The 12,077-nt window shown below is 37.7% G+C and overlaps 1 protein-coding gene across 1 annotated transcript in view; it reads left to right on the top strand.

Annotated features, from left to right (window-relative positions):
* Positions 1-12,077, top strand: part of DNER (delta/notch like EGF repeat containing) — a 120,658-nt gene that overhangs the window by 106,926 nt on the left and 1,655 nt on the right. The window contains exons 11-12 of the mRNA XM_068692125.1: positions 236-367; positions 5,289-5,535. Coding sequence (XP_068548226.1) covers positions 236-367; positions 5,289-5,535 — 379 coding nt within the window. The remainder of the gene's footprint in view (positions 1-235; positions 368-5,288; positions 5,536-12,077) is intronic.

Raw genomic sequence — 12,077 nt, 5'->3', positions numbered from 1 at the left:
CTCAGGCTTTGTTTTCACCTGTTTGAATGAGGATTTTTCCTTTTTAGGGGCTCTGTGAGACTGACTTCTTGAAACATTATGGAATACTTCTGATGTTCTGAGACTAAAGATGCTATTGAGCTATAAGGTGTTATGCAGTTAGTGAAAAATCAAATTACATTGATGACATACCTGATATACAGATTATATACTTGCTATATAGTTGTTTTTTTTTTCTTTTTCTCCATTATATAAGGTGAAGAATGTGAAATTGATATTAATGACTGTGACAGCAACCCCTGTCATCATGCTGGAACTTGCATAGATCAGCCCAGTGGTTACACCTGCCATTGTCCACATGGATGGGTTGGTGCAAACTGCGAAATACGTAAGTTTTGTAAAAACTTTATAGAACTTTTTAAAATTATATATGTAGTAAAGTTTGTAAAAACTTTACATAAGTTTTATACATATATAGCTATGTAGTTAGTTGTCCTAAAAACTTCTAAAAGTGATACAGATGTTACAGAAATTTACACTTGTCTCTAAATATCTGTCTGCTGCACTCTAAATCATCTGTAAATCATCAAAATTCTGTTAAATGTGTTTTAGAGGAAAATGCTGAACCAGATTTGGATGATAGGGATGAAGCATAAGGTTGATTTGGATGAAGGTGAGACTGTAACTGTTCAAAAGTGTCTATGGAAGATAGAAAATTCTGTTTCTGGGCACCCTGCTTGGTTGAGGTGCTGGACCAGATTGTCAGAGATGCTGTTTCACAGTTGGGCACTAAGCAGTTTGCCTTTTAATTGCATGTATGCCTCAGAGCTTGTTTTCATACTTGCCTTGTGTAAAGGATACTTCCACAGAGCCATAAGCAAGGTGCTAACAGACTGGTACCAACTTCTGAGCACCTGCAGTTCCAGCAGTGTTTCTGCAAAACTGTTTTGAACTTGCTTACCTAAGGAAACAAATCCTGTGTAATTCTGCTGACTGGTGTATGCATGCTGTCACTGTCTTTTTCAGGACTAATTTTTCTAACCCTAGGCCAATTTCCACTAGGTTTGTTAGAAAGGTGAAGGTCTCCAGAACAAAGTATTTTCTAATATTTAGTAAGACAGAGGTTCCGGGGTTGGGTCTAGTAACAGCTCCAGTGTAATCCTTCTTAGCATGGAAAAAGCTTTAGTGTAAATTCACACTAAAGCCTAATTGTGGAAGATTTAAAACAGAAATTAGACTTCATTTTATTTCTGCTGCTTTGAGAGCTGCTTTGGATTTCACTGATGGCTTGTTTTGGGCTTCAGATGTCTTCTTTATTAGAGAGTTTTGCCATGTATTTAACTGCTTCAATACTCAGATACTGTGCTCATGGATCCCCTCGAGATATTACACAGATATGCACGTTTCTGTGAGGGGATTTACACCTGTTAGCACAGCTAATGTTGCAGTGATATGCCACATATTAAAAAAAAAAAATAAACAGAAGGGACTCAGGACTCAGAAAACTCCTATTGTACACTCATGAGAAAATGCCTATGTAAAGGATGGAATAAAAATATTTTCCTTATCTCACAAGGAGGATATGAAACTTCTCTCTTTACTTACACATTACTTAAACATATCAACTGTTTTTTAAGTTTCTTTCTATTCTATTCTGTTGCCCTACAGTCACTAAGTTTGGCTCTTTGCACCACATATACCTGGTGTAAACACCTGGGAAGATGGGTGAAGCAGAATGTTTTCTATTGCCCAGCTGCTCAACTATTCCTGCTTGCACCTGTAAGGGATGCATGCCCCTAAGCACTGTGTAAGGCAGGTGAGGTTCAGGCTTACATCTGTGAGTAGTCAACACCAATTCCTTTCTGACCCCATTAGTAAGTTGGCTGGAGGGAGAGTGGATAAAACTATGCTTGAAATTTCATTCTCTTGAGGGAGGAGATGTCTCTGCTTAGTGCATATTTCTCTACGTGTAGCATCTGCTTATACTTGAACTGCAGTGGCCTTGTCTGCTGCTCAGGAACCTGGTGTTTCTGCTCATTACACAATCATAAACTATGTAAGTTTAAATGATGGGAAGGAGCAATAGCACATAGTTGTTGCTGTTTTAAGCCTTTCACTACTGATTTTTCTTTTATCCTGTGATTGCAGTAGTAGGAGGCAGAGAATTATCTAAGTTAACTGGCATCGATAATGATGCAAGTCTGATTCTCAACAAGAAATACTGGACCTTTTATTTTTTCCATCTCAATATTTGGAGAAAAAAAATCATGTAGTAATTTTCATGGCAATTGCTCTCAATTAAAGAGGTTATTGTTTTTTTTTTTTTCTTCTTTTTTTTTTTTTTTCTCTCCAAACAAATCAGGACAGCTACTAGAGTGTGCATATGTAATAATAATAACATAGCAGATATTAAAAATCCAATCTAAAATTTCTTGTTTGGATTAGCCTTAAAAGAGTGAAAATGGGAAAAAAAAATCTTTGCATAATCATGCAGAGGTATATTTTGAAGGACAATTACATTTAAAATTTACCAAAAGTTTCTTCAATAAGCATAACACCAGCAAAGGTCACACATTCCCTTGCTATTAGTTACTTTGAAACAGCATCAAGGTAAAGTGCTGTGTTATTAGGGGGCCCTGTGATGCTTCACAACAGTCAGATCTAAGTATGGACATGCAGCCTCTCTAATCAATGCAGTGGCTTATACCCAAAGCTGTGGAAGCTTTCCTAAACCATCTGGATTTTAACAGGTACATAAAGGATTATGCAAATAGACAGGGACTGAGTTTTGAAGAAACCACTTTGCAGAAGGATTTGAAAGCATTTTGATCTGCAGATTTTTCTAGAGAACTGTCTATTCCCAGGAAGTTCTTTGTGCTGGCTCTCTCCTGCACTGGGTTATCCAGCTGTTCCGAACCCAATCCTGATCATGTCCAGAAACGCCTTTTCTAATTTGTCTTTTCTAACCTGGTGCAGTACATCTGGACTCGCTGGAGTTCAGTCAATGGTGCATTGGATTCCTGTCCACCTCTAAAGATTGAATCTTTTGGTATTTCTGCTTCTGTCAGTCTCTCCATAGCCCCTTGAAATATTTATCATATTGCTCAGCATTTTGTGCATAATGGTTAATATTGTATTGGAAATTAAATTTAAACCCTGTGCACTGGCTTCCTCACTGGATCATCCCTCTGAATGCTGGAAAAAGACAGGATAAAGCCAGGCTTCAGGCTGCTCAACAGGGGAACAGTCAGGGCTGTAGGAGTCATTTGACTGGGTGGGCCACGTTTTATCTTAGGTGATATTCTGTTAGGAGCCATAAAGCATGAAAGAGGGTGATATACTGATGTAATTTTTTTTTTTTTTTCCCCTGAGAAAAACTCTGTAATTGCTGTTAGTAGTTCCCAATTTTTTTCCACTAGCTGTCTGTTTTATGGGCTTGAAGTGACTACCCTAGCAAGATTTCAGGGTTATCTTTTTGTCAAACTGCACTCTTCAATTTTCAAGTGCTGTATATACAAAAAAAACAGCCAAGTGAAATGTAATGTGCCTAGGTGAACTGTGATATTTATTATATCATCTTATTGTTCTTACCAGTGTTAGCAGTACTGATCAATTATGATTAATTTGATCTTAATTGTAAAGAGTAGATTTTTCTTTTCAAGATGAACTGTATTTGCCTAAAAAGTTAATGGAGCATTCAGTGTAAAAATGCTCCAAAACATCTCTCATGAATTCCCTAATGCCTGCTGGTTACTTGTTAATATCATAACCTTTGCCACTTCTTAATTATTAATGTGGTTACCAAGGTAAGCCAAGCCATGTGGTTGCTTGAGCACTAATATTAAAAAGTATTTATAGTGTAGACTGTATGGTGCTCATTGAAATCTAATTCTTAATTAATTTTATTAATATTACTGTGACAACTGAGTATACAGTAATTTTCAGCTGTCATGTGTTCTTTCTAATCTTTGGAGTATGAGCTGTTAATCTTTGTATTTTTATTTGCTGGAGAAGCAAGGAGGAAATATCTCTCATACTTATCATCCAGAGATGGAAGACACAGAGTCTAAATCAGAACCGTCTTCCCATATATCTGCTCACATTAGATCTGATTTGGCTTAGTCTGACAACCTGACAGAAACCACCATGTGTGACGAATGTGCTGCAGAACAAAAATAGAAACCCATCCCAAACTGCAAGGAGCACAGCTGCATTCACTCCTCAGAGCCTGACTGAGCAAATCGCAGTAACAGCACTTCAGAAACATTAAATCCCCGAATGATTCAAGCTGATCAAAACTTCACTGATCTCTGAGGAAGATAACACAAACAAGGGGTCCTGTAAACTCAGCTCATGTTTGTGAACAAAAAGTCTAAGCCATTCCAAGTGCAGGGGTGCATCAGGACAGCCCTTTACTATTGGAAACAAAAAGCAGCTATTTGTTCAAACTGCCCAGATGAATCCCACATGTCAAACTTTCCGGCTTTCTCCCTACCTTACTCTGAGGACTTTTTTTTTCTAGTCTGACATTGATAGATGATAGTTTGAATATCAAGAATATTTGTAAAAAAAAAAAAAGAAAAAAAAAAAAAGAAAAAAAAAGAGGTTTGGAATATTTAAATGTAAGAAGCCTCTTCTAGATTAGCATTACTTTAAGGTCTGCTTTGAGACACTTTGAGACCTCTCAGGGAAATTATGCTCTAGAGGACTGTAGTGCTCTCAGTATAATGAAATGCCCTTTTTGTCCTTGAAATGATGTTCTCTAGAGATGATTCTCTAAGACATATCTGCCCTCTGGGGCTTTCCAGAGCACTATACACCTTACAAGAAGAATGAAAGAGGCACAGATTTTCTTGAGCACAACAGTTTTATGTGAAAGGACCCAAACATGTTCATGTCCCAATGTGTTCCAAAACCAAAATCTTCCAAGTCTTACCACACATCATTCAAAGAGTGAATCCCAAACATAAGGTCTTTGGCAGAATGAAGTTGGAAGATGTTAGTGCAAAATGTAATAGGTTTCTTGAGCAAAGCATCATGCCTACATGTAGGAGGAAACTCCTAGACCTGTATTGTCATATTTCTGGCTTCTGGAAATATTGTCATATTACATACTTCTGGCTTCAAAAGCCTGCACAAAAATATGGAAAGTGAAGAATATAATAAAATAATTCTATTCAGCAGGAAGGATATAAAATACTATTGAATACTACAAAATACTATTGAATACTACAAAATACTATTGAATACTACAAAATACTATTTAATACTACAAAATACTAATTATACCTTTTATTTCTCATTGGCAGATCTGCAGTGGAAGTCTGGGCATATGGCAGAGAGTCTAACAAACATGCCTCGTCACTCCCTCTACATCATAATTGGGGCTCTTTGTGTAGCATTTGTCCTGATGTTGATCATTCTGATTGTGGGAATATGTCGCATCAGCCGCATTGAATACCAAGGCTCTTCCAGGCCAGCCTATGAAGAATTTTACAATTGCAGAAGCATCGACAGTGAATTCAGTAATGCAATTGCTTCTATCCGACATGCCAGGTTTGTTCTGGGGATGGTAACTTTAACAAAAATCTGTTATGAAACGTAATTTCAGTCCATGCGTATTGCAGCTAACCACTGCTGGCAGAGAATGGGCTGCTTTGTTGTGAAAAGACAGGATCACCGGCATTGCTCCTTGTTCTTTTTGATCCCTATTCTGTTCTCAGCTCAAGTATGATAATCCAGCACAACTCCTTGAAGACAGTGGGAGTTATTCTGATCTTATTTGGTGTGACTGGTGAAGAGAGACAGATGCAGTTCCTAGCCTGTAAGATTTTTGGGGGATGTAAACACACTCTAACAGATGCACACAAATAATTTGATTAGACAGCAAAGCCACTTGTTGATTTTATGACTAATTTACCAGGCTATTCAGTGAGACTCTTTTCAAATCACTGATTTTTTGTGCCCCTGTTTGCCTCCAGATGAGGATCTTTCTTACTTGCTTTTCTAGAGATTGTAATCTCTTGACATTTAATTTGAATGGAGCACTGGCAAGCCAGGGCATTGGGTGTCAGAATAATACAAAAGTAGGACTGGAATGGATTCAACAACTACAGTGCAAGCTATTGTACTGATGTAACATGAATTATATCTAGCTCCATTCCTCCCTTTCCCTCTAAACAAAGCAGAACTACTTTTTTAACTCACAGACTAAGCTAACCCATTCTTTCAGTATCTTCTCCTGGATCGTGTCAGCTTCTTCACTGGTTCTGTCACATGTTCTGGATTGTCTTTTCTTTTCTGAAATATGGTCCCCAAAACTGGAAATAGTTCTCCAGCTGAAGCTTTACCTGTGCCAAACAAACTAAGCAATCACCTCCTGTATCTTATGTCATTACTGTTCATACATTTGAAAATTAAACTTTTTTTTTTTAATTAGTATTACACTAGGGATGTTTTAATTTTGTGACCTGTTAGACCCCTTCCTCACCCCCAAGATCCTTTCCGCCTTGTTGCTTCCTAGCCAGTGCTATTTTTTCAGTATTTGACATCTCTCTTAATAGCTTTGATATTTCTTGTTTCTTTTTCCCATTTCTTCAATTTGTCAAGATCACTTTGAATTCCAACAAAAGCATTCATATGTGTTACCATTCAAATGCTTTTAAAAGAATGGAGGGAGACATGTTCCTGTGCAGTGACATGGAGAAATGTGCACACGTTGGTTGGTGATTGCTGGTAATTCATTTTCTGAATGCTCTATTTCTGTTTCAGTGCAAATTAAGAAGGTTAATTTGTACCAGCACTGAAGTTTTCTAAGTTATCTGAAATACATGTAGATGAGGAATTCCCACAGGCTCAGTTAATCACATCGCAGCTTTGGGCAGTAGCTCTTTAAACTGGTCCAACTAGGTTTACACTAAAACATTTGTTCATTGTCAACACGTCAGCCAGTAAATGTTTTAAAAAGACAGTTCTGTATAGTTTATTTAGCATAACAATCTAAATAATATGAGTGTTCTTTCAACTCTTCCCTTGACATCTCCTTTGCCACTAACCCTTACACCTCTTCTACTCAGCATCTCCACACCATACACATCCTGAGAAGTGGTTTTTCTTTCAGTGGTGTATTGGAAGAGGAGGAAGTTGCTTTATGGCCCATAAAAAAGCTTTATAGCTTTTTATTATTTGGCCTTGTGCACGTCTACTGTTATGTACTGCTCATCTCCAAGGGTGGAGAGCAAGGTGCAAAATGATATTGTTAATCTTTCAAATCAGACACCTCTCTTACTACAGCAGCAGTGACGAATGTGTCATTCCTGTTCAGTTTCTACTCACTGAGGTGGTACTTTGTGCTTCCCAAAGGCTGGGAATGGTCTCCTGAGGAACAGTGGGAGACACCTGAGTTTTCTTAATTACTTCTCAAAGCAAATTTGGGAGCTCTCTATCCAAGGGCACCAAGGGAAGAAATACCAACAAGACAGGATCTTTAGGATCTGAATTCTCCCTGCTTTTTAGAGTTTTGCTGGCAGGTAATGGAAATGGTAAAACGTTTTCCTGTATGAAACCTTTCAAAAAGAAATTGGGCAAGGTCAGGTCTTTTCACTACTCTCTGGATTACTCTGAATAAATTGCCACTTATAACAAAGGGCAGAAGTTTATAAAAAAAAATAAGTTCGCATAAGGGTTAAATAACTTCCAAAGAAGTCTTTAAAGTGGGATGCATTCATGATGATTTTTCAGATCTATATTATGCAGTTAAATATCATGTTATTGGAACCTGTCAGTGAAGGCTTTCCATATCTTGGGAAAGGTGTTTCTATGTAATGCAAATGAAAATAAATGTTTTCATTCCAAATAATAATTCTTTGACTCTCAGAAAATGGATGCAGTATAAAAAGCCAAGATAGAGCTGCCAAGTCAGGTAATTCAAAGAGATGTAGCGTGAAGATTATTGTGTTCATTTTGGCTTCAGGAACATATTAAATACTGTTTTGGTCATTTCAATCCAGGAAAAGATGCACAACTTTTATAGTTATTTTTGCATAAAACTACAAATCTGCATACTAAGAATACCCAAGTCTGAATTTTCAGTTATCATATTTAAGAGACTTGACTTTCAAATAATAGGTTCTCAGCATTTTCTGAAAATCATCTCCCATTCTCAGTTAGATACCAGAAGTTATTAGTAATTTTGGAAAATGTAGGTCTTGAGAAAAGTGGATAGATTATTTCCTTTAAATGTAAGATTTCTGTCGAAGTCAGTAGGCATCCAGGGAGTGTGGATGCCTGTTGCATATTCAGTAAATTATTTTAAGATCACTTGTTTAGTTTTCTCAGAAGATCTTTAACCAGATCGCTTTTTACAATTTGATCTCTGCTAATCAAGGTGCTTGCTGTAAGCAAAAATGAACATGATCATTAATAAATGTCTACTTTTAGTGAATGTTCTTAGGATTAGCAGATAGAACTAGACAGTATTCTAACAAACTGAAGCACAACTGTCTTTACTACTAATTAAGCAGAGTAAATAAATACTCCAGTTATATTCATTTTATCTTTAAAGCTTATAAATTTTAAGGCCAAAGAGAATGTTGTTATGAAATAATTGACCACTTGCTAATGCAGATTTAAGACTTCACTAAGTAGGAACCAGAAACTGCTGCTGAAACTGGATCATTCACTTCAGAAAAGCATCTGTATTGACTTCATAAGATATCCAGTCTCAAAGATGGAACTGCTGTAAATTTTTCTTCTGTTTTGATAGCATTAACATTAGATTCCAAGCACTTCTTCCAGTGTAGTTTGCTTAATTCTAACTTCCACATGCTGACTCTTGTTCTGTCTATGTGTGGGCTGGAGAGTCTGGTTCATCAGCCTCTGATTAAGTCATCTTGTCACAGCGGGGGGTAAGCTTCCCCCCACCACATGTCCTGTGCATGTTTCGTGCAGTGAACATGCTTCTATGTTTGAGTCTGCTGTGTCAGACTGCAACATCCGAGGCTTCCTCAATCTGATGAGTTTCAGTATATTCTCTTTTTTTATCCTCTACCAGTGTCTCAGCTTTGTGGAAACTCTAGGATTACAGTTCAGTTATATTAAGGAATGCACAATACCACTTGTGCACTATTTTTTTTCGGTGAATAATGCAGAGGAAATTATTTTCTCATTATTCTCCTCCTGTGGAGAGAAGAATAATCTCTTCCTCCTGTGGGTATGGATTTTCTTTTTCTGATCTCTCTCTTTTTCTTCTCCTGTTTAAACTTATTTGTGGACTCCTTATATGAATTGCTGTTTTTGAGCAGAGTCACAATGTGTGGTTTCTTTCTTCTGCTTTTGGGACCACTCCAAACTCCAGCCTATCTCACAGAAGTTGGAGGTTATCATTTCCTTAAGGCTTGGCCATAAATTTTCTCAAAGTTCGACTTGAATGGAATTGGAGAGGTTAACAACTCTCCGTGGTTAGCCATCTTTTGAAATGCCCTTTAAGAAGTAGATAGACAGCCCTGTGCCATGCTTGAAGTAGAATTTGCAGACAGACAAACAGGGAGCAGCCTGTGCCAGGAAGAATTCCTGCATTGAATAGGATGTCCCCAAAGTTGTCATGGAGCCCCCAGTCTCTTAGGCAAGTTACACAGGTTGATTATACTCAGTGTTTCATTATGAAGCGTATTTTCCAAATTTCATGCTCTCTATACCACTAGGAAATATCTCTGATACGTACATTGGCACAGTATCATTGCTGATGAATAGTCATGTCAATGCTAATTGTAGAGGCCATAGAACTTTCCCAGTCCTCCTGATATGCTCTGTTTATAGATCCAAACTAAAATTTGTTCTTCAGATGCACTGTCATGGTAAAGCTAATGTTAAAATGATTATCTGTCACATCCCTTCTGTCTTTTTCCAGTATGTGTGCATCTCAGGACTGAGGTTTAGCCATCTGGTGTACAATCTTTGCTCATAGATGAATAATCTTGTATTTGGTCATAGTTGTCTATTTCATTTATTAGTGGTTTTTTTTGTTTGTTTGTTTTTTGTTTTTGTAAGCAGTCTATTAATTGATCTGGTGCAGTTTGCAGCAGGAAACTGTATCTTTTCACTATTTATAACCCCTTTAATAATTGTTTTTACAGATTGTATTCGCAATTGTTTTATGTTTTTGTCATCAATTAAACTGTGCAACAGCATCAGATCCGTGTGCGACACTACTAGATATGCACCTATTGAAGTAGGATATCCCATTTAGCAACTCTGCTTTGAGACCTCCAAGTTTTGTGTTAACTATGTTTAATGTTACAAGCTGGGACTGGCTTCTGAACCGCCTGATCAAAGCAATGTGGTCTACCAGTTAGATGGCTCAGCCAGGCCACAAACAACTAGCATATGTTGTGGTCTTTCCTCAGCGTTTTCTAATTAGGGGCACATGTCAACTCTGACCTGCACAAGAGAACAGATTTTGTACTGTTTCACCATATGCAACAAGCCATGTGTTCTCTGTACCTGTCAAAAGGGCAAAATTTTACTTAAATCCCTGGAGAATTTTCATCATCATTTGTGTCTGTGAAAAAAGCTCTGTTTCCTTTAAACCCTTGAGAATGATGCAGAAATTCAGAATTCACTGCTGCCTTTGATTGGTAAGATGCCATAACTTGATTCCTTGATTTGATTCTTGGAATTTCATCCTATATATAGAAAAACAGATTTATCAGTTATGAAGCTGATGAGGGAACATGACCTGTCTATATTAAAGTAAACTATAGAAGAAAGCAGACATTCCTGCATGGAAATGTTATCTAGTGTGGCCTTATTGACAGCTGAAATACTTAGAAGAATGAGATTACCAACAGATAGATCATAATACTTCCAGCAATTTTATCAACAATTCTAGATCATTTAAAATAGCCCAGAATTAAATTGGAGTGGTCAGGAAGTTGAATTAAAATCTTGGAAGAAAATCAAGTTAAATTTGTTTTCATAAAAATATTATCCTCAAAATCTGAATTTTCTGAACCTCACCTTCAAATGTGCACAAATTAAATTAACATGGAGTTAACATGGCACATAGGAAGGGAATAAAAGGAATCCTTTGTTTGGATCACTATACAAATAAGTCTTTCTGTTTCTGTGTTAATATTTTTTTCTCTGCATCAGGTCTACAGGGAAGGCAGTTTTTGGCACTCTTTTGCCTCATTTTTATATAATCCTTTTCATTATTTATAATTCCTGTAATTGTATTCATTTTTAACACATAGGTCATGTTTCTGCATTCAAGTTGCATTTTAGCACTGTATCTTAATAAATGATAAGATGCGTGTGTCGTGGTTTAACCCGGCCGGCAGCTAAACACCACACAGCCGTTCGCTCACCCTCCCCCCTCTCTCTCTGGGACAGGGGAGAGAAATGGAAAGTGAAGCCCGTGAGTTGAGATAAAGACAGTTTAATAAGACAGGAAAATAATAATAACAATAATAATAATAATAATAACAATGATGATAATAGTACTACTACTACTAATATGCACAAACAAGTGATGCACAATGCAGTTGCTCACCACCCGCTGACTGATGCTCAGCCTAACCCCGAGCAGTCCGGCCCCCTCCCCCCAGCTAGCCACCCCTATATATTGTTTAGCATGACCCCAGATGGTATGGAATACCCCTTTGGCTAGTTTGGGTCACCTGTCCTGGGTCTGTCCCCTCCCAGCTCTTGCTGCACCCCCAGCCTGCCTGTTGGCAGGACAGAGCAAGAAGCTGAGACGTCCTTGGCTTGGTGTGAGCACTGCTCTGCAACAATTAAAATGTCGGGGTGTTATCAGCACTCTTCTCATCCTAAGCCAAAACATAGCTCTCTACCAGCTACTAGGAAGAAAATTAACTCTGTCCTAACTGAAACCAGGACAGCGTGACAGATTGTCTATGCAGTGCAAAGGCACCTAGATGAGTTTTGGACGTGCCGGCACTACTGGGACCACAATGATACAGCCACAGGAAATGTCTGTACTCTGTTGCTTATGATGCCTTTGCAAGACTGGTAGGTTTATGTAGCATTGCAATAATCTAACGGCCATTAATTTTGTCGGTGTTGCAAATAGCATGCTG

This window comes from Anas acuta, chromosome 9, assembly GCF_963932015.1.
Source record: "Anas acuta chromosome 9, bAnaAcu1.1, whole genome shotgun sequence".
NCBI classification, from domain to species: Eukaryota; Metazoa; Chordata; class Aves; order Anseriformes; family Anatidae; genus Anas; species Anas acuta.
This window is presented reverse-complemented; position numbering and strand designations above follow the sequence as displayed.